At 38.7% G+C, this 27,512-nt stretch overlaps 3 protein-coding genes and 1 long non-coding RNA gene across 6 annotated transcripts in view; 2 read left to right on the top strand and 2 right to left on the bottom strand.

Annotated features, from left to right (window-relative positions):
* BTBD9 (BTB domain containing 9) overlaps nucleotides 1-13,538 on the bottom strand; it is a 109,592-nt gene extending 96,054 nt beyond the window's left edge. Inside the window, exons 1-6 of one of the 3 annotated variants that reach the window (XM_074537233.1) lie at nucleotides 13,166-13,538; nucleotides 11,185-11,283; nucleotides 6,110-6,320; nucleotides 5,214-5,577; nucleotides 3,350-3,614; nucleotides 1,316-1,535 (exon numbers count right to left, since the gene is read on the bottom strand). In XM_074537233.1, coding sequence (XP_074393334.1) covers nucleotides 1,316-1,535; nucleotides 3,350-3,614; nucleotides 5,214-5,577; nucleotides 6,110-6,320; nucleotides 11,185-11,283; nucleotides 13,166-13,214 — 1,208 coding nt within the window. In that variant the 5' untranslated portion in view covers nucleotides 13,215-13,538. Of the gene's footprint in view, nucleotides 1-1,315; nucleotides 1,536-3,349; nucleotides 3,615-5,213; nucleotides 5,578-6,109; nucleotides 6,321-11,184; nucleotides 11,352-13,165 lie in introns of all 3 variants that reach the window. The other 2 variants (XM_014264388.2, XM_074537234.1) reach the window with 2 other exon arrangements.
* Nucleotides 13,336-15,965, top strand: LOC141728510 (uncharacterized). The gene is made up of 2 exons (XR_012579497.1): nucleotides 13,336-13,481; nucleotides 14,215-15,965. It is a non-coding gene; the product is annotated as an uncharacterized LOC141728510 (long non-coding RNA).
* Nucleotides 15,641-22,240, bottom strand: GLO1 (glyoxalase I). Its single transcript, XM_005483114.4, has 6 exons — nucleotides 22,084-22,240; nucleotides 21,018-21,100; nucleotides 19,734-19,874; nucleotides 18,883-18,950; nucleotides 17,893-17,982; nucleotides 15,641-16,012 (listed from the first exon to the last, which is right to left on the bottom strand). The coding sequence occupies exons 1-6, from the start codon at nucleotides 22,162-22,164 to the stop codon at nucleotides 15,924-15,926; spliced, it is 552 nt and encodes a 183-aa protein (XP_005483171.1). The 5' UTR covers nucleotides 22,165-22,240; the 3' UTR covers nucleotides 15,641-15,923.
* A 3,388-nt stretch (nucleotides 22,241-25,628) lies between these two features.
* Nucleotides 25,629-27,512, top strand: part of DNAH8 (dynein axonemal heavy chain 8) — a 114,255-nt gene continuing 112,371 nt past the window's right edge. Inside the window, exons 1-2 of the mRNA XM_074538596.1 lie at nucleotides 25,629-25,815; nucleotides 26,437-26,571. Coding sequence (XP_074394697.1) covers nucleotides 25,630-25,815; nucleotides 26,437-26,571 — 321 coding nt within the window. The 5' untranslated portion in view covers nucleotide 25,629. The remainder of the gene's footprint in view (nucleotides 25,816-26,436; nucleotides 26,572-27,512) is intronic.

Here is a 27,512-nt window from a genome sequence, read left to right as displayed (position 1 = left end):
AGTTAAAAATCAGCAAGACACAGAAACTATATATTAAACCACTGAGCCCTCAGTATTTCATGAAGACAAAAAACTCTAGAGATCCACCTTGTCAGATATTCTGCCAGCAACAACAGTTTGTTGTACAAATTTCAGATGAAGCACACAGGACACCAAGTAACAGATAACTCTGTAACAAGTTATCCCAAGGAGAACATTTTTTCCTTGAAAATCGGTTGATCTCCTGGCACAACTAGTATAATATGATATGAAACAGCTCCTTATACCTTCAAAGATCCACTTTTTGATCTTTACAAAAGAAATAGAAGTGAAACAAATTTCAGTTGAACTGAAGTAAGAGAACTTCCTTGAAACAGTTAAATAGCTAAAATTAATTAAATTGGTCTTGAATTATTAGCAACTAACTCATCTTTAAAAATTTATTTAAATTTACAAAACACCTTACCTAACAAAAACTTTTATACACCCTGTTCTAGAATAACATGGGTTGGCTAAAAAAGCAAAATGAAAATATTCTGCAATGCTAAACTGGGGTTTTTTTGAAATAAAATAAAATTAAATAAATCCCTTATCGGAAAGGTAATGAGGTATATAATAAACGTATAAGTAAGCTTGTTTTATGTTTTTAACAGCTGATGAATACCTGCTGAGCTGTCTACTAAACTGTAAGATCTTTGTCATAGCAAGTTACAATATTACTATATTAAATTTCTCAGAGAAAAAGAACCCTGCAATTTTTCTACTTCAGCAACCTCCCAATTGCTCAAATGAGCTCAATTAGAATTTTCATACATACCATAATAACCTGAAGTAGCTCAGTAACAACTGGCTACAGCATCCATGACAATTCATATTTCAGCAGTCTAACCATGAATCTTCTAATAACTACAGTAGTCAGTTGGTAACTCACATTCTAAATAAATTTTACTACCTCTGAATTAATAGAATCACAGAATCATTTAGGCTGGAAAAAACCTCCAAGATCAAGTCCAATCTTATTGTCAAAGTGGGCCATTTCCTAACTGTTTTGATATATTGAGAAAAATTGGAACAAAAGAAATCTTTTAATGTTTGAAATGCAAATATGTAAAAACATTGAAATACTTTAAGGTAGTTTAACATCTCTAAATATGATCTGGCGTAAGTAACCAAAATTACATTTAAAAATCAGATTGTTTCCAAATAAACCTTGTAACTGTCAGCTCCAACACCACCGTGCTATTCCCATAAAATATTTCAATTACAGTTTGCACTGGTACATTATCTCCAGTACAAAATGCATTACTGTCCCTTTTTATGTCACCTTGGCACCTACCGACTGTCTCTGTCCCACAGGAGAATTCGTATGTGGTTGATTATGGAGGGCTGGCCCAGTTTAATCTCAATGCCGGAGCGGCAGTCGTCGTTGATCGGGTGTCGAGAGAAGCCATGATCCAGGTCATAGTTCTGAGTGTCTCCATCCAACAGAGCAGACTTCAGCTCCCCTTTTACGACTTGTGCTCCATACTTCATTGTTGCAATATTCTCCCCTGGTACTAAGAAGAAAAGGGAATAATTTCTTAAATTTCACACTCAAATTAGAAGTGCTGAATATCAACTCTATTAGGTCAGACCAAAGATTTATTGCTGGTATCCTTTCTTGACCAGAAACACATGCTCTAGGCAAAAAAAAAAAAAAAAAAAAAAAAGAACATAAGATAAAGAGGAATTAAATAAGATAAAGAGGAATTAAAAATATTTTGCTTCTTCAATTTTATTTGGTATCTCCTACATGCTTTACAGTAATAAAGCTGTGATAATTTACTATTATGTAGCAGCTATATTCTCAGTCCCCTTCATGATTTTACAGAATTCTGTTGCACCTGTCAACTGCTGTTTGCTTTAGGTTTGGGTTTTATTGGAGTTTTTTTCCCCCTAAATGGAAGAAATTTAAATGCACAAAATGTGTATCAAATGTTCAAGATGCATCCTGAATTTGCAGAGTGGTTCAAAGCAGTAAATCCACACATGCTTCTCTGACAGCTACACAAGCTTCCAGTATCCTGCAAAGCTAAATGAACCCAAGTGAAATGGGAAATTTTTGGCTACTTCGGCTTTGAACTCACATGGAAAAGCAAGTTTTTTTATGCCACCATTTCACTGTAATAAGCCTGTGTCCTAGGAACAGCTTCCTTCAAGTTAACTGGGAATAATGATCCCTAACTTCAACTACAGAACAAAACTCTGTAAACTAGTCTCTTCAACAGACATTTTTAACAACCTTGTTTGAGGAGAGATCCCAGAAAATATGATCTGAAAACCAAATGATGAAAAGCTACCCCAAACTTTTCAGGCAGGTTGACAATAGAAGTATGAATTTTAACAGGCTGATAAAAATTTGATATCTAAAGAACAGAATTTGAAGTGCTAGTCAACATTTCCATAAACAGAAAAAGCTTCAAGATCCTGAATGAGTACTAAAACAACAAAGAAATTCCACTCTCCAAAAAGCTGTGATTAGGAGAATTTTATTGTGGAGATAAATATCCAGGAAAAGAAGCCAGAGAAGGCCATTTGACTTATTCAAATGTATCTACTGCACTGTCAACAGAATGTCCCACACAACAAGACTTTTACAATACTCTAATATTAAACTCATATGTTTAAATATTAATAACTGTAACTTCTAAGGGAGAGCAAAGAATATGCAATTCTAAGATAGCAGTAATTCTCAGGGCTCATCATGCATGACTGAGAATACAGCGCAGACTCTTAAAGAACATTGAACTTTTTCCTTTGCTGTGGATCAAATTCATACATTAGATGGCTAACAATACATTTTTAAAGCTTAAGTGTTAGATACTCTTCTTGAATTAACAGAGAGCACGGAAAAAAAGTCAAACTTTTTAGGTTTCCATTAAAATGACTTCACAGACTTGTTTAAACTATTTGGACAAGCATGTAAAGAGTAAAAGAAAAGTCATAAGTAGCGGAGAAATTATGAAAATGTTAATGAAGTAGAAAACAGGTCACATAAAACCATTTAAATATCATATTTCTCACAGCCAATTAATTTTTATTTTCAATGATTTTGTAAAACTTTTTCTATTAAATTACCACTTCCTCTGGGAAAACAGTATTACATTCAAGTTTGAGAAATATCTGAGACACAAAGAAAGAAAAATAATTGGCTAATATGGAGAAATAAAAATGGCAGGAACAGTTACATAACAACATATTTCATACTGCAAACCTTTTGTAACAGACAGTAATAGTAACAGATGAAAACTTAAAGCACAAATTAAGCATATCCTCCAGACAACCACAGTCACTAAATGAGAAGGAAATAAACAAAAAACCTGATCCTTACTTAACATGCCCCTGTAGTTGAGGTCCATGTCCCGACTCTCAGAACGAATCTTAATGGCATCTAGGATGGCATCAGGTGACAACAATCCAGAAGGTCTTACAACATTCAGTAGCTCTGTCAGACTCATTAGTGGCAAACGTACTGCTTGCATGATTTCAGCGTGGTTTTCCTTGGGGTTATGTTTACACCAGTTCATCAAAGCTTGGAAAATGTCCTTTTCAGGAGCTGCAAATGAGTCTCTCAGTACAATACTTAGAAGAGCAGTCTGGAAAAGAGAAATATGAACAAAACATATACCTCCTAAATAAAAAGAAATTAAGTTGAATTTTATCTTTTTTCAATCAAGGGAAATTCAAATAAGGCAAAAATTAATGGCTATTTTACCTTATAGCTATTAAAAATAATCTCCAAAGGGATGATTCCGTGAAACTGTAGATTGTTTTAGTTATGTAAGAATTACAGAATCCATTACCAAAATAATAGGCAATATAACAAAATAACTAGAGAAAACTGAAATGTAGAGAACTAATCAAATCAATATAATACCATTCAGTAGTGCAAATTTACTTTGGAAAATTATAAGAGATTTGAGGACTTAACAGTATAGTTCAAAATATTCCTTTAAACTTAGGTTGCTAGAAGACCACTGATGAGAAAAAAAAGTATTGCCTGAAACCACTTTTTTAACCATTTCTAACTACTTGGGATTTCTGTCCTGTCAATCTTTCTCTCTCTTTGGGTACCAATGAGAGAGAGAGAGAATGATCAGGTAAAAACTCCAGTGGTTTTTATTCATGTAGAAAGCCCACTGACTACAAAATGAAGACACAAATAATCAAATAACTTTTTGATTTTCACTTAGCTAGAAGAATCATCAGGAACTGGCCTAGAAAATGGAAAGATCTCTCCTATACCAGCACTGGCTATGTCAAAGACCTCAAAGCGTGCACTTCCTGATGAATGATGTTTGCTGATTTCATTATTGATAATATACTCTCAGAACTCAGATTTAACAAACTGCATATGACAGAGAGAGAAAAAAAAATCTTTTTTCCTTATACAATGAGTCATTTAAAGCAGTGTTATATACTCACTAATGGAATAGACCCTTCACAGCTCTTCCCCTAAGGAAAAAAAACACTTTAAAAAGCCCCAATTAAAGCATCATTCATTCAAGGTGCATTCATGTGAACACTACCTGAAAACACTCTCTCACTATTAAGTCCAGCTCAAGATCCCTCCAGAGTAACTGTAAAATTTCAACTTCATAGAACAGCCTGACTCAGTCACAAACATTCATGCATCTAACAAAAAAAAACCACACACAAAAAACCCAAACCACCATACCACACCACCATATTCTGCAAGTTCAGAGCATGATGACAATCAGCAATATAAATCACAGTATCCTCTAGAATGCTTTAGTTCACCCAGCAGAAAATCACCCATCACTGATGAAGCTTATATCAAGGAATTAATAGAACAAAGTATGCCCTGTCACATACAAGTGTATATTTGACTTCCCCTCTGCAGCATTCAGAAGCCAAATTGTATTATACCAGGAACAGATGAAATAAGACAAATTAAAATTAGATTGCCTGCTGCCATATTTTAGAACACTCCATTAGATATAGTATATTAAACTTTACTGATTGGTCAATACCTGAAAAATTCAGAACAGATTGCCAAAATTTCCAGTTCAGCTTATCTTGAGCATTTCCAACCATCACAGTTTCACAAGCATAAAGTAACTATGAGCTTACACAAGTTTTTAATTGGTGCCCTCATTAGTATTTTGTCACAAAACTGTATTATCACTGAAATCAGTAATCTTGGAGAAAAGAAGTACAAACTAAAGATGTACCTTAGAAAGTGACAGGAAGCCTTCGCTGGAGAGCACCTCTTGGGCATTTCTATCCATGAACATACAGCACATAAAAGTTAATTTGGGAAGAGAATAAAGACTGGCAACATCAAAAGTCATACAGACATTCTGAATATTAAGTATTGTGCAAAGATACTCAGATGTGGAATCCTCCAATTCTGGGAATCCATATTTATGTGCCAGGCTTAAGAAGTCAAGAAGAACCTCTTCTTTCTCATCTCGTAGTGTAGCACGACCAGTGTAAATGTATTTCAACAGCATGGTAAATGCTTCTGCAGTGGTGTCCTGAAGAGGAATTTCTGCTTCAGGCTGAGACTCTCTCATTCCTCCATACAATAATGCTCTATAAGGAATAGAGTTTAGTTTAGTTAGTAGCTTATCCCTCTGGCAAAATTCACAGGGATATTAAATGTATTTCTACTGAAAAATTTCCAGCTCCTAAAAAAAAAAATGGATTAGTATTATTCCTAGTTTTAAAATATATATTCATCTGTATCAGTCTAACTTCTTCTCAATTCCAATTCATCAAATTCCAACTTGCTATCTCACTATATTCCATAGAAACATACCATTTATACTCTGAGAAATCAAAACAACTTTGCAGTAGTACTTCTCAGCTCTCAAGTTCTCTTTCTCTTGAATTTGTGAAGCTACCTTCAAAATCCAATTTAATGAAGGTCAAAAGAATAACACTGTGACATTGGTATTTATCTTTTTCTATTTGAACACAATGATTTGATGTGCTGGGAAACATTGACACAGAAAAGGTCACACTCAATGGACAGATGATTACACCCTGAAAAGTTCACAGGGAAATAATGTTTATCTCATCTGCACACAAACTTCCTGTGAGCCTGACAAAATGCCTTACTCACCTGAAATAATGGCATCTAGCAGCCAGGATGACTCTGTGTGCTGGAAAACGCTTCTTTTCCACAATAAAGGTAACGTCACTGTATTCCTCCCCGTTCATCAGGGCACCAATGTGCTCGGACAGAATGTGCACGTGGTCGATCTCCCCCACAGCCGTGTACGGACGAAGCGGGTGGCTGTTGCTCATCTTGGAGGGATGGTGGTACTGGTAGCCTAAAGCACAAAGAAAGCAAGCAGTAGTATACAGGGCAAAAATATTAAAAATAGCAAGCGTAACTGCAATAACAAAAAAAGTGACTAATCTAAGTAATTATATATTACAAGAAAAATTAAGCTGAGGTTTTCTATCAAAGTTCATTTTCAACCAGACTCAACATAGCTGGCATCAACAATTCTAGCTAAGTATCTCAGAGAATTAGCACCTTGTTATTCAGTCAACCCATTTACTTAAAAGAAAAAGTTTCCAACAAAGGGAATTAAAAATTAAACTATTTTACATCATGTTACCATTAGAAAGCAATTTTTATCTGAATTAAAATGCACAGACACAAAATAGAAATAAGCAAGGTAACCAATTAAGCTTAGTCTTAACTCTCCTGTCTGTACTAGAATCAGTGAAAAGTAAAAACTGTTTCTGTAGATTTCTATTCAGCATTTCAGAACAGAGAGAAAATAAACAATCAGGAAAATTTTTAATAAAGAATAAAGTCCATCAGAGAGAAAAGCTTTACAATGTACAGTTCAATTTTCTTACTCTTTACATTCTGTTTTCTTGATGACTTTGTTCCTGCACACATATACACACACATACCTCTCAATCATAAAATTAGGAGATTGCCCACTAATGTGTAATACAGATAAATGCTTCAGTCATATCTTCTATAGAATTCTTTTATTTCTTTTTCGTTCACACCAAGTTTTAGCTTTTTATGGTTTTGGTTTATTTTGGCAACAGAGACTTTCTGTAATGTCAATAGCAAGAGCATCCAAAAGTGAATTTAGGTCTTATACTGGCTTTTACTGTGACACTTTGGTTTGCTTTTCTTTAAAAAGGAGTTCGTTGTTTCAGATAATGACCATCCATATCTTCAGACGTATCTTCCCTGCTCCAGTTACTAGACACTTTTCAAAACAGGCAGATATCCAGTGCTAAAAAAGGTGGTGTACCACAGAATGATGAGGCCATATCTTACACACCTAACATATGAATCTTTTAAGTCAAATATTCATGACTGAAATACACTTTTATATTCTACTGTAAAAATACTATGAGAAAATATGTAAAAAAAACCCCAAATAGATGCACTTGGGGTCAATTATTATTTGCAGTTGAACACACGGAAATGCTTTATCCAAAATCAAGATACTATGGAAACACAGTCCCAAAGAATCTCAAATGAAACTAAACAAAAAGTGATAGAAATAGAAAATAAAATTTAAGAAAAAATACAGCATACTAAATCAATCACAGATCACAACACAAATGGGAACAAACTCCCAGGTTTCCACTGCCGTCTCTGCTACTTGAATTAGAAGCTGTGTGCCTGTGTAGCCACTACAGCACAGAACCAGCAACACTGGCCAAGATAGTGGAGGCAGCCTAACCATGGGAACACAGAACACTGTAGTCATTCTTCTATCCTGACATGAAAGCAAATTACTTTTCAGGTTTTCATCACAACAGACTATTTCTTCCACTTGCATTGGTTAACTTACTGTTAGTTAAGACAATTTAGATTTATTCTACATACATTTCCAGTAAGATTTACTTTCTAACAAGCAAGATTAAGCTGATTACATCAGCCCAGCAGCATCTGTTTGTACCAGCAACACCACTTACCACAACATAATTGTTTGACACTTCATAGACAATGGTAAAATTGAAATGTCTTCAAAATAGAAAACTTTTTATTACACTGAGGGAGTATGCAAAAAGATGTTATTTGTTACTCAGCTACAGTCTCAGGTCTGGGTACTCCTTGAAGACTTCCATACCACACCCATAATTGCTTTGTTGATCTTCATTTGCAATAGTCAGGCAAACCAGCTGCATGTGAATTACACATCATCAAGGAACTCTGTATAATCTCTGTGCTGCTAGTTAAACATTTGTTGATTCAGGAGGCTGATTTACGACACTTCATTCATGTACAAATATTGGCACATTTTAATTTTACAATCTATTTTTATTTCAACTTTTTTACTATGTTCTTCTTCTTTGTTTCCTGAATCCACTCATCTTTAAAAAGAAGAACAAGTACCGCCTGAATAAAACTGAAAGACTGTTTTAACTTTGCTTTCAGTAGCTGTGGACAGTGTCATGTGCCAACAGGGGAAAAAGCTCAAGAGAAATTGTTTCTATTTAAGGTTAAATAAACAAATAAAATCAAAAGCACATTTCTCTCTCAAGAGTACATAAACCTCTGTCTAAACAAGTATCAGTGTATATAAGAGGGCAAAGTCTGAAGTGGGAACAGTTGCTAGTGACCCGAGGATACCCAGTCCTTATGAACATCAAGATGCTGAACATCAAGCAATGAAAGCAGAAATTTAGATATTGGCCTGTGTGTAAGCAGCAAGGCAAATTTCTTCTGATGTGTAATGCTCTCCAAATTGCTGGTTCCATGTACTATTCCAGCCATCAGTTTCAAACACAAACCTGCTGAGCACAGGAAATACAGGGCTCAAATGATGGCTACAAGCTGAGGAGGCCTTTCAAATGTTTGAATGACCCAAAGTGCTGGGCACTGTCACCTTTACAAAACCATGGCCATGCCTACTCTGTGTGCCATGGGTACCTCAGTATACTTCAGTTTCTTCAGTATACTGAAGAAACACCCCAATTCGTCTATTGTCTACCAGTACAGATTTCCAACACAAGTTCTGTCTGTATTGTGGACTTTCCATATAAAGCAGATCAGTGAGACAGTCCTGCCTCCAAATATAGAACCAAATAATACATGACTTCATCACTTCCTAGGCTGGATTAATTAATGGTACAAATTCAGGCAACTCGTTAAGCGATCTGTACATTTCTTGTTTGAGGAAGTAAAACTTAATAACCTCTTTAGTTGTGCCAAATTGCTATAAGCTCACAACTTCCCTGTATAGCTAAACATGTCTTTTTCTAGTTGTTATTCGACAGTAATATTTATGATTTAAAAAAAAATGAATGCTGCTAAGAACTTGCACTGAACCCTTCCTGAAGCTCCTTCTGGCTCTTCTGTCATCAAACAACATCACCTTTTCAGAGAATACAGATGCTTACTCTTCCTGGCAGTCAAAGAACATGCCATTCGCAAGCCTGCTGCCAGCACCACAACCTACTTCCAGGAGGTATTCAGAGCTAATTAACTGCTTCAGGAGTCAGCTGCTGCAGCTTTGGTCATGACACAGAAATAAACAATCAAAACAGTCTTCTCAGTGATTTTGAGGCACCATTAGAACTGCAACAATATGAAAAAGCATTTGTTAAGTCCTAAGGCCTACAAACCACTTTTCTGACCTCAGTGAAAGACACACTATTTGGTGGCCATCTTTAACAGTGAGCATGTGAAAAATTCAGCCCAGTATTTATGACATAAGGCAGCATGCAATGCTACATAATGTGCGCTGTGCCTGGAGAAACAACCACCCCCTCCATGCTTTCAGTTTTCTGTACTTCTACTCAGTAGGTAATCTGCAACATGTTATGGTATTCAAAAACATCATCTAGGAAATTTAGCAACAACAGCAATGACATCCTTTCTGAACAACTCTCAGTTGCAATGAAAGACCAGCAGTCAGTCTCTTCCCGCCCTCATTTAGGCTAACATTGAAGGATCCTCTGAAAAGCAGTGCTGCTTCAATGAAACATGGGAGTGTTGTTTTTCTACCAGGTATAATGAACTATTTGAAGAAAAATTTTACATAACATGAGTAAAGAATGCTTACATAACAGATAGCTCTATCAAAACTTTAGAAATAAATGCAAGTAAACAGACTATTGCTAGAATTGAGTTTTTCATTATACAAGTCCAGCTTATAGACACTGAGCAAATAATTTCATAGTCTTAAAACAACTAATTCCTACATCCTCTAGTTTGTACCTAGCAAGCTAATACTTTTATCAGAATTACAAAAAGAAAATTTTCTTAAATTTTCTTTTACATTCTCTTATCTAAAAATTGTTTCTCAGTTGATTGGATGGCACTTGAGTAGAATTTCGATTTTTTGTAATTTCATTACTTCATAATTACTTCATATATTGTAAAAAAATTCCAGTAAAATATTACTTTAGTTTCAATTTCTATTACCACAAACTCCCAGAACATGACAGATCCAACAGTAACACTACTGTACAAACATACCAGTGGTTCCAATCATACGTTTTTCATATTTTCAATGGATATACATATGTCTTTTCATAAATATATAATCTCAGGAAACAGAAATTTTCAGCAAATACTTCAACATTCAGAGTGTAAATACTTTGCTTCTGTCAGAACCCTAGCTCCTTTGCATTTCCAAGTAACAATAGTTAGTTCAACCAAAGTTGAACCTGAGCGAAAATTGTAACCAGGGAAAAAAAACCAACCCCAAACATGATTTGATACTTTGTAGCCAAAACCACAAATAACATAATGAACTCATACGACTTAAAAAATCGACAGAATCTGAAAGCACAAGTAAGGGCAATTCACAGAACTTCCAAGTCTCATCTCCAACCCTTCTGTTGTGAAAGGATTAAAAGGAAAGCAGATGGTAACATTAATGGAGAGTAACTACACCATCCAATCACAGCATTCTAAACAGCAATTTAGTACAAAAAGATGTTTTGACTCAAAGCATATGGGGAGTTATGCCCTGCTCATCTGCAGACACATTCCTGTCACTTAAGTGCTGTAGTGCTAACATTTTACATTCCGCTCAGAATTCCGCTTTCCTGTCACAGAAGAGACGGGATAAGTTTAGCAAAGTACAAAGAACAATATACTTAGTGCAGATTACTTATTAACACATATATAAAATTAACCTGGTTAAAATGGCACACAACAAAACCATTAAAATCTCAAGAAAACACATGGGGCCCACTCACCAGCGAAGCTGTCTGAAGACCTGCAGTGCGCGTAGCCCGTAGGCAGATTCCCGGCCTCTGGGAAATTAGGGTTCTTCGCCATTCTGAACAGCAGGCAGACTGAACAGCAAGATCATAGAAATGTTATTCAGCAACATCCAGCTGCACAGCAACAACTGGACCATTTCCTGGAACAATGCATGAAACACACACCATCAGAAAGCATGAGCACAAAGCCCAACGAGGAAAGCGAAAGAGATGCGTATTTCTCAACTCAACTTCTTGCAGAAATAAATCCTTTAAAAAGCCTTCAATTTAACGGGAAAACTTCTAAAAACAGAACGCAGGAATAGTATTGCTATTCTGAGTCATCATAACTTAATTTTGACCGTCAATATTTCTAACCATCACAGAAGACAGTAACATATTGCCATATTCATTATAAGCCAAAAATTTCCATCCTGACATTTCTGCTACATCTCAGCATTAACGTCCCTGAAAACGCCATTTTCCCAGATGGGTGTCCTAATTAAACCAGGTCCATACAAACTGTGTGACACATGCTTTATTCCCTATACAGACAAAATTCTCCAAGTGTTCTGCCTAACTAAAGTTTTAGGGGTTCTGTTTGGGTTTTGGTGGTTGTTTTTTTTTTTACAAAACTTAAGAATGTTGCTGACCTTCCTATTGCACAAGCCTTTTTTGAACAGGAAACCAAAATAAAACTGTAAGGTTAGGAAATGGAGAAATCTAGAAGTTTGACCTGCTTAAATACATAACCAACATAACGAGTCTTTCTCAACAATTACAAATTAGTGTTAATCTTCCCATCAAACCTTCCAGGAGGAAAAATAAAGTGTATTTAATTTGCTAAATGGATGATATCTTGATCTATGAATTCTCTCATATGGGTCACTCTAATTTTCTTTATGGAATATGTTTAAGAGAACAAAGGGGAAGGCAGAAAAAAATATTTTTAGGTAGTCTCAAGAACTAGGAAGTAATCACACCTTAATCCTGCAAATCAAATCCAGGCTTTTTGCAAAGAAAGTCTCCTGGTTTTTGAGGATCAAAATGTAACATGTAAGTATCTTTCCTATAAGTAATGCATGTTATCAAGTTGGCCTGTGTTATCAAAATTCATTAAAAAGCCATTCATGAAAATTCTCGGGATCTTTTTTTGTTAAATTTGAGTAAACATCTCAATTGAACAGTTCCAGCAGCTGATTTAGAATTGTAACAGAAGATACATCAAATACACCTGCTCTGTGAGCAGGCTCAAATTAAATCCTAAAACACATAAAAGCTTAAATGCTTCCAGCAAAGGACTTTAAGGAGGTCTGTATGCTGCGCTTTAAAAACATGAGCAAAAGACATTGTCCAGCAAGCGAGATCACTGGCAGATTGCTACCAAGTTAACATCAAGTTGTTTTTTTTTAAATCTGATTATGTGTCTCCTAAGCTAAGAGTAATTCCATGAATCACAGTAGTGCGTAACTTGCAGAGTGGTTAAACTACTACGACACCAAAGCACCAGGGAAAACACTGAGTACTGCGAGAGCGTCAAAATACCGAACTTATCCTTGTTAAGAAATAAAATTCGAATTAGATGGCCAAGAAGGGCCTTGAGGAGCCAGCCAGGGGCAGACGAGGGGCCGGCAGGTGAGGCGGGCGCGGAGCGGAGCCGGCGATGCGCCCAAGGTCGCGCCCGGGGCAGCCCGGGCCGCCACCGACCCGCAGCTCGGGAGGCGCCAGGGGAAGCGACCCCGGCCCGCTCGGCCGCCGCTCCCTCGCCTCCACAACAAGGCACTTCAGGTGAAACCGCTTCCCCGCCAAACGCGCCCGCCGCCTTCCCCGGACGGCGGCGCTCCCCCGGCCCGGCCCGCCCTGCCCGCGCCCGGCGGGAGCCGCCGACAGCAGCACCTCCGGACCCCGGGCAGCCCCGGGACCCCGCTCGGCCTGGGGGTCACGGCCGCCGCGCCCTCCCGCCCGCGGGACTCACCGGCCCCGCCGCCGCCGAGGCCTCCTCCCCCCGCCCCGCCGCCGCTCATACGTCACCCGGCGGCGCGCTGACGTCACCGGGCAGCAGCGGCCTGCGTGTGACGCAAGCGGCTCCCGGCGCGCCGCGGGAGCGCCGCCGCCGCCGCTGTGTTTCCTGCTCCGCCCCTGGAGCGCGGCGGGCGGGACGGACAGAGCGGCGCGGCCGGACACCGGGACTGCGAGCGGTGTTAACCTTCCCCGCCACCCGCCCGCTGCTCCTCGGCTGCGTCCAAAAGCCCCGTTTCCTTGGTAGCGGCGTGCGTGGCTCCTGCCCTCCGGTGCGTGTCCTGCTTTCCTGCGTCAGGAGAGCTTCTCCCAGCGGGAATGGGGAATGTGGGCCTGTCGCTGTGTAGCCGTGAGAGTGACTTCGGCTGCACTGCACGAAGCTAAATTTAAGCCCTACACGCTATTTAATGCCACGCTTTATTTAGAAGAAAGGAAGCCTTCCTTGGAAGAAGCAAAAATAGCGGCATGTAGTCAGTGAGAACATAAAACAATTTCAGAAATGTCCTACATCTAAAATATTTTAAAAACGTTGCAGGTTAAAAGACTTACCATTAAGTGTTTTTCTTTAGTAGTTTATTCTTGGATTTCCTATCTGTGGATACTGGTTTAAATTAGTTCTCAGTATGACAAGCAGCAGTACCTTTTTTCTCAAAAAAACCCAAACCCAGCCAAACCTTGCCCACTTCATGATACTTCTGTAACTAGTTTGTAGATGCCAGTGGATTTTTACTAGTTGCCTCTTTACTACCTCAAAATCTATCATGTCCACACTTTGTCAAGCATATAAAAAACCAAGGGTCACTACAAGATTAGCCAACATGCTTACAGTAAATTTTGATTACTAAGCGGAGAAGTTTAGCATAGCCTGCTCCTACTTCTGTAGGTATCCACTGGACTACATGATTGGAAAGATGTGTGCCAATGTCTTTCCAAACAATTCCATGGGCAGCATGTGTTAATGTCTTTGAAACAGTTCCTAATGTCTCTACCAACTTCAATCTGCAGGTTTGTTGGAGCCCAGAAATTTGACTCCTGAAACAAATGGGTCCCCATGCAAGCCTGAGATTCTGAACTCTGGGGAGAAATGACATGTTTAAGGAGGAAGCATGTGGTAGGCAGTTCAGGAAGGCTGTACCTTCCTAGTACCTCAGCCAGCGGGGAAAGGAGGAGGGCAACATGTGGCTGGGAGTTTATAACAGGTGTGCCCCAGTGAACTCTCTCCCTTTATTTGAATAAATGTGCAGGACTCCTCTGTCTCCTCTGTGGACACTGCTTTCCATAGTGTGGCTTTTCTGCTCACACAGGGGCTTTCCAGGGTCCTTCCACCATCTGGGACCAACATATGACAGGAGGAGCTGGAGTCAAGCCTCACCCAGTTTTTAGGTGACCAACTCCTTTTGGTGCTGGCCAGCACCAGGCAATTGACTGGGTTCCCAGGACTGTCCAGGAGACAGAGAAATGGACCAGTGAGGTCTGTGAAGAGTCCACAGGAAAGGACCACAGGAAAGGACCACTGGGAATTTCACTGCTAGTACAGTGATTCAAAACAGAATCCTCAAAGCAAAACAGCAAGCCTTTCAGTCATCTAGAATTCATTAAGCAAAGCAACACATCATCATTCTTTAACATTTCTTGTAGTTTTCACCAATGCTTTATTGGGAAGTGAACTGCAATGCCTTTACACTATTCATTAGCCTTTGGTTACACTACACATTATTTGGTAGCCACATAACTGAAGAAGTTAGGTGCTATTCAAACCAGAGTAAGACAAGGCAGAGGGTTTTAGAGTTTGTGCAACACATGGAAATGCTACATGTTTTCCTGCTGCTCACTGGTGTGTACCATCACTTATTTTGGGAGGGCAGATCAAATGTCTAGTAGTAGGAAACTGTTGTTTCAGATACTCTTTCATTAATTTCCTAAGGCAGAATACACAGAGCATTTAAGTCAAATATAGCCTCAGGCTTCTACTGAAACAAAAATTATGAGTAAATTCTTCCTAGTGTTGAAAGAGAAAAGGGTTACTGTGAGTTAGCAACAATGAGACCTCTTTTCTTGGCTATCACTCAGCAGTCAGAACATGAGCTGAAAGACTGAATTCTTTCTGCTGTACAGATTTATTCCCTCTGTAAAATTCCTTTTTGAAAGACTGCTTAAGGCTGCTCCTTAAAAGAGTTTTGCTTGGAATAATGTAAGTAAGATTATGACTTTTATAAGCATGCTACTACTTCAGTCAGAATTAGCCTGATATTTTATTTTCTAGTATACAAGATAGGACATGAAGCCTTCAGGATCTTGTGACTTCATGGAAGAAATACAGGGAAGTTTCTTTTTGCTGCCTCATTGATGCTCATCAGTAGTAACAGGAGTTCTTGTCATTGCTAGTTTAAATGTAATCAGTGTGAGATGCAGTGAGCTTCTGGTCACTCACCTTTTGACAGTTTTTATTGAAATATTAACATAATCAATGTTCAAGAGGAGAATCTGTTTAAGTGTTCTTCCAGAAAATGATTGAGTATTCCTAACTGGAAACACTTTGCAGTGGCATCACAGGACAAGAGAAAAGGAATCCAAGTGAGGTCCCAGGGGATAGTTTGGGAGGTGACCTGAACATGACTGATTCCTCTCTATTAAGCAAATTTCACAAACACTGTTACAGATTTTCTCCAGCAGTCTGAAAGTGGGTCTCTCTTATACAATATACTTCACCAGCACTAAGTGAGAGTCACCATGTGGTTAGGATTCAAAATTTCAATCCAGTAGCCATCAGGATCCTGAACAAATGCAAGTCCTTTCATTTTACCTATTAGGGAAAAAACAAAAGATAAAATTAAGACTACATGACTGGTTCTAAATGTCAAATATGATCACTTTGAAAAATATTTTTCCTTTTGCATGAGAATTAGTTCAAATTTAGATGGATAATTCTAAAAACATCCAGATTAGTTTTTAATCAGCATTAGATCTTTGTATGCAAAAGTATCAATCCTACTCTCAATAAAGCTGTAGTTAAGTCACCTTGCAATTCCATCTTGTTGATTGAAGTTTTTTGCATTGCCCCTGTAAGTGTTCATCCTCGAAATTCAGGAAAATATTTTTGTGCTCTGGGGATGTTTTGATATATTTTCTTGAGCTGGCTTTGCTGTTATAAAATCCTATGTTCCTCTGCCCTATTAATCTCCCATCATTCCTGACTCCACACTGAACTTTCACCATAATAAATTTACCTCTGACATGGTTTACAGTATACTTCTGCATCACTTCATGAAGCAGAGAAATGCAGGACACAATTGTTATAAATTTTACTGTTTATATTATTCCTTAAAACAGGGTCCCCAAAAGTTGTTTTCAACAGTAGATCAGGATAGCACAGGTTAACATGTTATCTTTTAAGTGTTAACCACACACTTGTAGTTATAGTTGCTCCAATAAGTTATTTACTGTAACAGAACCAGCCTAGCTCTTAATATATTCTAGTCACAAAAACAACTGAGAAAATAGATGTTTGATCAGTAAAGCAGGAAAGTAAACCGTATGCTTGATCTCCCAGCTTGCTCTACAAACCATGTGAAGCCCAAAACTTCTTCATCTTCCTTGTCATTGCTGCATCAATTTTGTTTCTGAATTTTAAAGAAGAGCTTTTGTTCTGCCCCCACCCCTTGTCTGCTTCAGGAGTTCTTGTGATTCTCTCCATAGCTTTTACTTCTATGCACTTTCATTCGTACCACTGCACTAAGTCAGCAACTCTCATTTCAAGCCTCTCACTGTTTAACAGACAAATTAAAAAAGGCTCAGAAACTCTAAAATGCTAGAAATACCAACATCTATTCTTAATCCAAGAAATCAATTTAAGTTTTCAGCTACATTTCTTATTTTGCTTCAGCTGAGAACACAGTGAATAAGATGAAAATCACTTAAATCTCTTTTCAATTACTAGTATTACATATCTGTTTTTGAATGCATGAGTTCTAAAAATCTCATGAGGTGTTTTTATGAAAGAGAACCCAGCTGAAAAATACAAGACTTCTCACCACTTCTGAATTTTGCAATATTTTCACATACACATTCTGTGCTCATATATTCTCTAGACATTTGTGCTATACATTATGCAAGTCAATTATGATACAAACTAATAGGGCTTTTCCTACCGAAGCTGAAAAAGCCAGTTAAAAATATAATAACTAGTAGGTTGTATAGTAGGTGTTAGGTGGATTTACATGAAAATAGCTAGAAAAGTCAAGAATGACTCAGTTTAAATGAGTAGGAATTATTGTTTTCTGACTTATTTTCCTAAGCAGATTGTTATTCCTTGTTATTTCCAAGCAGATGTGCCATGTAAATTTGGTCCATATTACAGTAAATTCTGTACCAACTCTAGGCAGCAGTATACATGTCATGTAAACTATGACACCAAGAGAGAATGTGAATTTTACTGAATGTCTGGCTGCATACAAAAGGCACGTAGCAGACTGATGTATTAATGTTACTGAGATGAATCTATTGCCAGTTTTGCCCGCTCTAAAAGGCGGTGCAGGAGTAACGTTCTAGAAACCTCTGAGCAGTGGCAACTCCTAGCAACACATTACCCAGCTTTCCAGGAAGATCTCATACACAGAATATACTAAAAAAAAAACCAAAAAAAAACCAACAAAAAAAAAACTTGCATTTCTGATCAAGACTTACCATCATCTGGTTTCTTCACAAATTTCACTCCTAGTTCTTCAAACCTCTTACAAGCTTTATAGACATCAGGAACAGCAATTCCAATGTGTCCTGTGCAAGAAGGTAAAAAGAGTTAAGTGCATTATAAATATTGCTGAGTGTTCTGTGGAAGTTAGTTTAGTATTTCATGCTGTAGTTCACATAAACTATGACTATTCTTCTATTTAAGAACAAACTCCACGAAGAGCGTTTTGGGTATTAACATTATTCTTCTTCAAACAGTTGTCTTTTGACAATGCTTTTTAAATACAAATCTTAGAGTTGAAGTATCTTGTGTTGTTTAGACAAGAACTTTATTTAGAATAGGAAAAACCAAGATTTTCAATCAAACTGGTATATCAGCATGTTCTTCCTTGAAGCAGAGCTCCATAACAGGATTTTGTTGTATTTGCCCTGTTTGACAGCACATGGAGTTCACCATTAATGCTGTTTTTGCAGAGACTGACACTAGTGCTATGCAAGGACTGAGCTTACAAATCACTTCAGGAGCTTTAAATGTCAAGTGGCTGGACCAAGTGTGAAAACTTATTTCACAGCAGTGACCTTTCAAGCACTCAGAGTATCAAATCAAGCCACACAAATAATATCCTCAGTGCTATAGATGAACAGAATTGTCCTCCTACCTGAAAATCATTAACTAGTAGATTATACAGCAGAAATCCAAGATTAAATCAGTTTAAGGGCCATGATAATCTAATATACAACCACAAGTGATGTTCTTCACTCAGTAGTTACAATTAGCATGTGTTTGCTTGCCAGAGGATTAGATTCTTGATAAAGAGTGAAACGATGGCTCATTACTCTGAAACACATTGCTTCATTTATTTTCATCATCCTTCACAGGATACATGTTGAAAGAAGAGAGGATGAAAGGCAAGTTTTCTGCTTTCCAAGAGTTAGTACATTTTATTTCAAATATTAAAAACTATAAAGACAAGACTAAAGACCTACCAAATCCACGGGGATCTGAGTTGCCATTGTGGTAAGACTGACTGTCATCATTTTCAGTGCCCCAGTTGCTGTAAGAAGTAATTATTACATATTGAAGAAAAGCATTAAAATTAACTAATCCTAATTGTTTAGTTTCCTTGGGGAGGGTAAATTGTTTCTCCTAAAAAAACAGAGAATTTCAGCTGTTGGCTGCATTCGTTAAACTACAAAGATCTTCCCTAGCCATGGGCTCCAGGGATGGTCTTGGGACTAACCCAGCCATGTTCACATTCCCTCAATATTATTTAGGCTCTGCATTTGAATGAGTCAGGAGTACTCCCGTCTCATTCAGCTTAGGGAGGTTTTGCTGCACAAATCAGCTGAACTACCCATCACTGGGGAGCAGCAAGTGAGGGTAGCAAGTCATGCAGTTAAGACAGCATTTGGGAGATTGTGTCTGCACAATTATAATGATTAGTAGCATTAACTAAATTGTCCTGTTTACAGGAAGCACATGTTTTGACTTAATACCTCTTCAGATTAGATTCCAAAAGCAATAGTTACCTATTATTAGGATGCTGTGGGGATCCAAAGAAAGGTCCCTAAATTACTTACACACATGGCATGCATATAAAATGTATCAAATACTGTTTCATATTAGTGTTCATCTAGCAGTTTGAAAGAGCTCTGAAAGAGGAAGATTAACCTTTTAACCAAGTATCCAATCTCGGATATATTCTAAGTTTGCATGACAGTGAAGATGGATCCCAAATAATGATCAAATTTTTTATTAAATCTAATGGGATTTACACTTATCCAATACTTTTTAATCACTGTTACAAAGTGTCATCTCTCCTTATGTAAATACTTACTGTGTCAGTTCAAGCGTAGCTTTTCTAGAGAAGGTCCAGGGTGTTCTCTCAGCTTTATCTTTTGGGATATCATTTTTATCTTCATACCCCAGGAAATAGAGTGAGAACTTCATAGTAGGAAAGTCAAATTTTTGAAGCAGTCTAAAGGGCAACAATTATTTTGAAATAGTAACTTAAAAGGGTAGTCAGGCAGCTTGCAAATAAACCAAGATGCTTCTCCTATAGAAAAGTTATTTCCATGAATTTTTGTTCTTCTATAATCCATACCTTAAAATAGCTACATTTTAAACTATCAATTAAAAATATCCCAGAACACCTTACAAACCTACAAAATTTAAAAGAATCAGATGTTTAAAAACCAAACTACCAGTAACTGAATAGAAAAGTCAGTACAAAGGCTTGGATCTTCAGATTGTCACACTGTTACTTGGCTGTGTTTTCACGGGAATACCTTTAACCACTTTAAATTTCACCAAGGAATAAAAAGATCTACTTTGAATCTTACTCATTCTAGAGAGCTCACTGATACCAGACAAAGTTTAAGAACACAGCAAACATACCTTTAGATGAAATACATTTGCAGTTTCAATAGCTAGCTTTAATGATAAAATCCCTTTCAGATGCGACAATAAATTAAAAATACATGAAGCATACATTTTTATGTAAGACATTTAATTGGAACAAGCAGGCATGCAAAATTAATCCAATTTCTTTTTTACAAGGCATTTAATTTTTATTTTCACACATTTTCACTACAGTGGAAGTAATTTATTTTATTTTAGTCTGGACTCATTTCACGATGTTCAAAAACAAAACTCAAATGTTAAGAATGCACAAAATCCCCAGCATAAACGTGTTAAGCTACGGCATGGCATATGCCTTCCAAAAGCCCTCTCCAAAAGACTGAGTCTGGACTTTGTCTTTATCCTTTATTGATTTATTCTCATGTGATTGGAGGCAGCCATAAGCCTCCTCATTATAAGCACAGTCATAAAAGTTACCAGTCAGCTGCAGGCTCAGTGAAGAGGAAGTAAGCAAGTTGTACCCTGATAATTAATGACCTATTTAAGAAAAAAAGAAATTTCTAGTCAAGGCCCATATTAGTTCATTTGCAGCTTAGGCATCTACAGCTTACTGCCAGACCATCCAACTAAGCATCAGCTGATGGGACAGCATTGTTTATGTAGTTAGACCAATTAATATAATTACATCCAAAAAAAATAGTTATTTTCAGAAGAACAGAAAAGAACTCCAAACTTATCACAGCATACAAATTCCACTCACGTCATTCCAAGTATCCTTGTATAAAAATCCAATGATTTCTTTGGATCCTTTACTCTTAACATTGTCTGCTGAAATATAAAATCCTGTGGGGAAAAAAGGTTTATACTTTATACATCAACCAGAATTGAATTATGGGTAATAACAAAGATGCCAGTTAGTAATGACTCTAAAACCAGGAGGCTCAGAAGTAAGAAAGAGAATTACTTCAAGTGTAAATAAAATCTTTTGTTCTGATTCTATACATACAAATTTGTGTTAAATAAATATGTCTTTGTAACGTAGTGTTTAAAACAAATAAACAATCCCATGAGTGGTATCATTCAATATGTATTATCAGATGCATCAAAACAGAGTATCCTTATGTTTATTTTATGGGACTGTAGCATACATGAACAACTTCACACACAAGTGCAACAGACACATGAATATTCAATATTGAGCCTCCTAGACTCCTGAGCTCATTATTTTTATTATTTCATGGCACAAGTATTGAACTTCTGTCAAGCTTGATTATATCTTGGCAGCAAAACCGGCCTACCACTCTGTAAGGACATTTTGTTGAAGCTCCAAGGTACTATACCAAGAGGCTTGTGAACGACGAAGTGGATAAAAAGTACGTGGTATAATAGTTGACAGAGGTAACGGGGGAGGGGGTATAAAAATAATTCAACTACAATGTTCTCCTAATAAAAACTAAAAAGGTTTGGGGCGTTTTGACGGATTTTTGTGTGCCGCCCGGGCAGGGACTGGCCGGAGCGCTCGCTCAGAGCCAGGACAGCCGCGGGCCCGGCCGAGCGCGCCCCGCGGGCTTCAGCGGCTCACACGGCCCGGCCCGGCCCGGCCGCCCCTCGCCACGACCCCGAACCCCGCCCGGCTGCCTGACAGACACCCCGCCAGGGCAGCTCCGGGCCCGGCCACCCTTCGCTGCCCCGCCGGGACCCGGCCCGGCCCCATGCCTTCTCCCATGCCAGCTCTCAAGCCCCGCACGTCCGCCCGCGGAGGCGCCGTGAGGGAAGGAGAGGCCGCCACAGCCCCGGGGCGCGCCCGTCACCGCCACCCAGCCCACCTTGGTGCTGGCATCCGGCTCCGAGCAGGCAGCGTACGCTGCCTCGTCCGTGAGCCCGCTGGGTTCCGCGGGGGCCGCCATGTCGGGAGAGGAGGGCAGAGGGGAGGAGGAGGAGGAAGGGGAGGAGGAGGAGACGGGAAGGCGGCGCTGCGCCCCGTTGCGCCCCACGCCACCAGCGGCCCGGCCGCTCCGTCGCAAGGATGCCCAAGGAGTGCTGCGGAGGTGTGGGATCAGATCGAGGTCTGCCAGTGCATCCCTAACTCATAGCGAGCCCCTCATGCTCTGAATCAAGCTTTTCAGATTTTGTTTTTCTGTTAGTCAGTAGTTTTATCTGCACAGTTATGATTAAGCAACTACATTGTGAACGTCGTCGGCTTGGCTAATCCGTTTTAAGGAAAAGACAAAGCAATCCTACATGATGAATGGGCTGTCTGGACTGGAGCCACCAAGAGTGAAGTCAGCAAAACTGAGCAGTAAGTGGGAAAAAGATAATCCCAGCAATGGGCAGTTGCAACTCTGACTCATTGACCACCCATTCAAAACGGACACCAGACTCAAATGGAAGGAAGAATTGCTCCTGTGGACACAACGAGCCGAGCCACAACCAGCAGAGAGACACAACTAGCAAATACGAGGTTGAGCACTAATTAATAGCAAGGTTATGTAATTTGTAACTAATGAATGCTGATGCCTTTGTTTGTTGAAATTTATAAATACTGTAATGTAATGTAAAGTTATGTTACAGTATACTGTAATGTAAAGTTTTGATTAGTGAGGAGCCAGCATTTTGTGTGTTACCACCCAGCTCCCTGCTTAGAGTAAACGAGAATAAAAAGTAGAAATGTCTTCCCTCAGTGTGTGAATTGATGCTACACAGGTAACAAGCCTGCGTTCAGGACACGGGCTAAAGGAAAGGAGCTTCCCTGACTGTGGCATTACTTATCTGAAACGTGGCATGAAAATGAGGATCCCCTATGGTGACCTGATGATGCATCCCTCCAGTTGCCACCGTGAGGCCGAGGGTACCCCACCAGTGCCAGAGCGGACACACCTGATAACCCAGCTCCACTGGAATGGTGCTGCTTTCCTAAGTCCTGGCAGTATCAGGCTGTTTGGGAATCCTGGCCTTGCCTTGTTATCATACCCAGGGCTGCCTTGGTTTAGTGTTGACAGAGGTTGAGTTCTGCTTTTGCCTCCAGATGCTGGGAAAATATTTCAAGTAGCATTTGTCACAGAATCCCAGAATTGAGCAGATTGGAAGAGACTAGAGTGGATCTGTTCCAATCTCTGCTCATGCAGGGTTATCCTAGAGTACATGGATTTTTTCCAGATGGTTTTTGAATATCCCCAGGGAGGGACACTCCACAACATCTCTGGGCAATTTGTTCCAGGGCTCAGTCACTCTCACATTAAGAACTTCTTGTGCATCACTTTCTGCCTTTTATCCCTTATTCTATTGCTTGGCACTTCAGACAAGAGCCTGGAAACATCCTCTTGGCACTCCCCTCCTACCCCTTTATAGATATTTTAAAACATTGATGAGCCCCCCTTTCATTTGTCTCTTCACCCTCTGGAGTTACCCACTATCCTTTAGTATAAAAATATCATTTCAGGCCCAAGAGTGAAGGATATTTCTCCCAAAAACGCAGAATGAAAACCAGGATTGAATACCCTATGTGGGGAAAAAAAAAATTAAAACTCCACACGTTTTATAGTCGAGAGCAAAGCACTTCTGCAGCGCCGAGCTCAGTCTGCGTTACTCAAGTGACTTCCATAGGCGCATTTACCCGCACCAACCGTGCGGGCAAGCGGTTCCCGGGCACACGAGGTCCTTACGGTGCAATGACGGTTCGGATGCCGGGGCTCGGATTTTGGCCGGCCGTGCGCGGGCCCGCAGCGGGCGGGTGTCCCCTGAGCCCCGTGGCTGCCGGGGGGCGTTGGAGCCGCCGTCCCGCAGCGGTTACGGGCTCCGGTACCGGCCCGGGCCCTCCGCCGAACCGGGAGGAGGAGTCCGCCCGCTCTGCCCGCTGAGGGGAGCGCCGGGGAGCGCCCCACTGCCCGCCCTGTCAGGAGACAGCTCCGGCCAGGTCGGTGGGGATCTTCGCCCGCATCTCTCTGCCAAAGCTGCTGAGGCAGCTCAGCTTTTCAGGCTGCTATTCTTAATTAATACTCGGGAATCCTCCACTTCTCCTTCCCTCTCATTCTCCTTCAGCCCTAAGATGATGCATGCTGGAAGCCAGACCTGCTTTCCTTGAATGAACAGTTCCTGTAGAGAAGGTTTGGGGCATCCTGGAGGGAAGGAAAGGAGGTTTAGACATAAAATCATGTTTGTTATTCCAGCCAGGAGAAGGGGGCAGATGGATCTCACATAGGTTTTTGAGAAGTGTGAGAATCTCACCTGAGATTTTGGAGTATAGATTTTGAAGGTAGATCTTCAGGTATCTTGAGTATAGATTTTGGAGAGCCAGGGATGATGCCAAGATAGAATGCAGCATTTGTGGGTGTTTGAAAGAGAGCTGTGAGAACCCCGCCTCTCTCGTCTTGTGCTTCAGGGGAAGGTATCAGCTAAAAGCGAGCCAAAGGCAGGGAAACTAGCATCCAACCTATTCCGCTTGAGTGGAATAATCAAGGAGGTAAGCATCACTGCTAACCTTGTAGATGACCGGCCAGTCATAGAAACAGGAAGAAAAATAAATAAATGTGATAAATTTGGGGGTTTCTTTTGGTTTTTTGTGTGTGTTTTTTTTTTTTTTTTTTTTTTTTTGTGGCTTTCCTTAATTTGTTTTTTTGGTGGTACGTTTACTTCAAGAAAGAGATGAACACTTTCAGTAGCAGGTGGTTGCATGCCTAAAACCATGGAACATCAGCCAATTTGTAACTTATTATATGGGCAAGAATAAGGAGCTAGAAATGTACTACCAGGTGTTGTTTTTCAGCCAGGTGTTGCTTTTCATGTCAGCCTCACCTTTGATTTTTTATTTCCCACATCAGGTAATAATGTCTAAGAGAGTATATAACACTGTTACAGCAGCGGTAGGCTGCCCTTAGGCATCATATTAACTACTAAGGAATTCTTGATAGTTATCTTGATCCTTATTGAAATAGTACACTGAGCAGAATAGCAATTTCTGTGTATGCAAGCCTTTTCTAAGTTGCTGAATTTGAGTATATATTTTAGAAACTAAAATTTAAATAAGTCATTTGTGTTTGAAACCATTTCTATTTCTCAGTAATTAGATATGCACTGAAATTATTTACATTGTAAAATATTTTGTTTTATAGAGAGGCATTCACTCCACAAAACGCATGTGTATGAAAAATTGTTTTTAAAAAATGTCTCAATCTTCGTCTTGACATTTGTAACCTATCATAAAAATGTATTTAATGTCTGGCATTTTAAAAACTGGAAGAGGATTCAGTGAGGCTATTAAATTTATATACCTGGAAAGTCAGTTTTGAGATGCTCCTGCCTTCTGCAAAAGGTAGACTTGAAATGTTTGGATTGTTAAAAACATAATCTTCTCTTTTCAAATTTCAGATTTTAGAATGGCGGGAGCACAAAAAAATACTAAAAGAGGTTCAGGCAGTGCAGATGATGTACCTTCTGTGGCAATCCACCGATTAGCGAGCCTTTCCTCTTCGTCTCGTTCTCTTGGAAGTCGAAGTCAAAGTTTTTCTAAGATTTACCGCCCTAGTGGAGTTCCAAGCGTGCAAAGTCACAAAGCAAAAAAGGTTACAAGTTTCTGGTTCTTTCCTCAGATTATTAAATTCAGTTTATATTAATAATTAGTTCAAATCTTTTATTTATTTATTTTATTTTTGTTTAGACTCAGTTCTTTTACTAAATTATTTCTGGCAAAAAGTGGTTTTTTCCATGTTTGTAATACTTTAAAATTTTAAAGTAATAGAGGTTAGAGGCAGGAGATATTAGCTGAATAATTTACATAGAAGCAAAGCTATATTCACCTTAGTTCCTGCAAATATTTACCCACTCTGGATACTTTATTTTAAATGGATGTTTTAACCTTTCTGTATTAATTTAATAAATTGAAATTTTGATTGTGAACAAGGAAGCCAGTTAATGTCACGTAAAAATCTTAAAATCTAACTGTAATATTCTTAATGTTTGTTTTTCCTCCAAAAATCCTCAGATTTGACTTCACATCTTATAATAATACTTAACAATTTGTTCTTCTTTTAGCCTCTGAAAATTTAGGTATTTGTAAAATTAGGACATTTTGTAGCTGTAAATACAAGACAGTATTTTTCAACATTTGCTGCAAGTTAAGTAGCAGGTCATTGTTGTGATTGCTTTGTGTATTTTTAGCTTGAAAGTCTTGCTTAATGTTTTAGGTTCAATATGAAAAAGCAAGAGAAGATCGAAGAGCAAGAATTAATGCTACATATAAATACATATTTGAAGTTCTCAGTGCCAGGATAGGCTTAGACTTAGCAACTGTGGAGGAAATGATATTGGACATCCCTTCGGTGAGTCTGTTCTGTATTCCTGTTGATTTAAATTATTAGTAAAAATATGTAGCAGATTACCCCTTTGATAGAAAGAGTTATCCATCATTTTTATTGTTCCTGCCAGAAAATGTGATTACTAAGGCACACAATCAATCTAAAAGGACACCTGACTAAACCTTCCAGCTGAGTTTCCCAGCAGATTTGCAAATATCTCCAATTTTTGATTGTAGCTTTTTCATCTTTCTTACCTCAAGGAAAATATAAATGCCACTGTTATTTTGATCAAAGGGTTTATTTTCACATCTAGCAGTTCCAAACAGATTCATCCATCTGAGTCTGACTTTATTATGTTCTAATTATGATCATTTTGTTTGTTAGGCAAGTTCTCAATGAAATTTCTAAGATAGTGCAAAAGTGTGTAACTCATGAGACCATTTTGAAAATTATCATGTTGTTAGTAGTAAGAAACAAAGATTAATCCTGCACCATTTAAATACTATGGAAATGTTTGAAAGACCCACTAAGAAATTTCACTTCTGAGCGCTTTATTTATGTTTGTATGTTTAAAAAATTAAGTGGGTTTGCAGCATGTATAGATCTCAAATCTGTGGAATTTCTGAAAGCTTTCATTATTTTTGAGTATAAAATATTGTCTTTCATGATGTTTCAAAATGATTAAACAAACAGGAGGAAACAGTTAAACTGTACTTTTAATAGATTATCAAAGCTCAGTACGGCTGTTGTGAAAAGATACGACTCAACTTCTCTGATTACAGTTTTGTTATTTGTTATTTGACTATTGTTGCACCTCATTGATGCTATTTTTGTCTGTTAAGAGAGATTTGACTTAGCATTTCAGCCAGACAATATCTCCTTTGATAAAATAAATCAATTCTTAGAACCTCAGTTTTACAGTTACAACCCAAATGTAGCCTTACTCCAAATTTGTTTGGGTTTTG

This window comes from Zonotrichia albicollis, chromosome 3, assembly GCF_047830755.1.
Source record: "Zonotrichia albicollis isolate bZonAlb1 chromosome 3, bZonAlb1.hap1, whole genome shotgun sequence".
NCBI lineage: Eukaryota > Metazoa > Chordata > Aves > Passeriformes > Passerellidae > Zonotrichia > Zonotrichia albicollis.
This window is presented reverse-complemented; position numbering and strand designations above follow the sequence as displayed.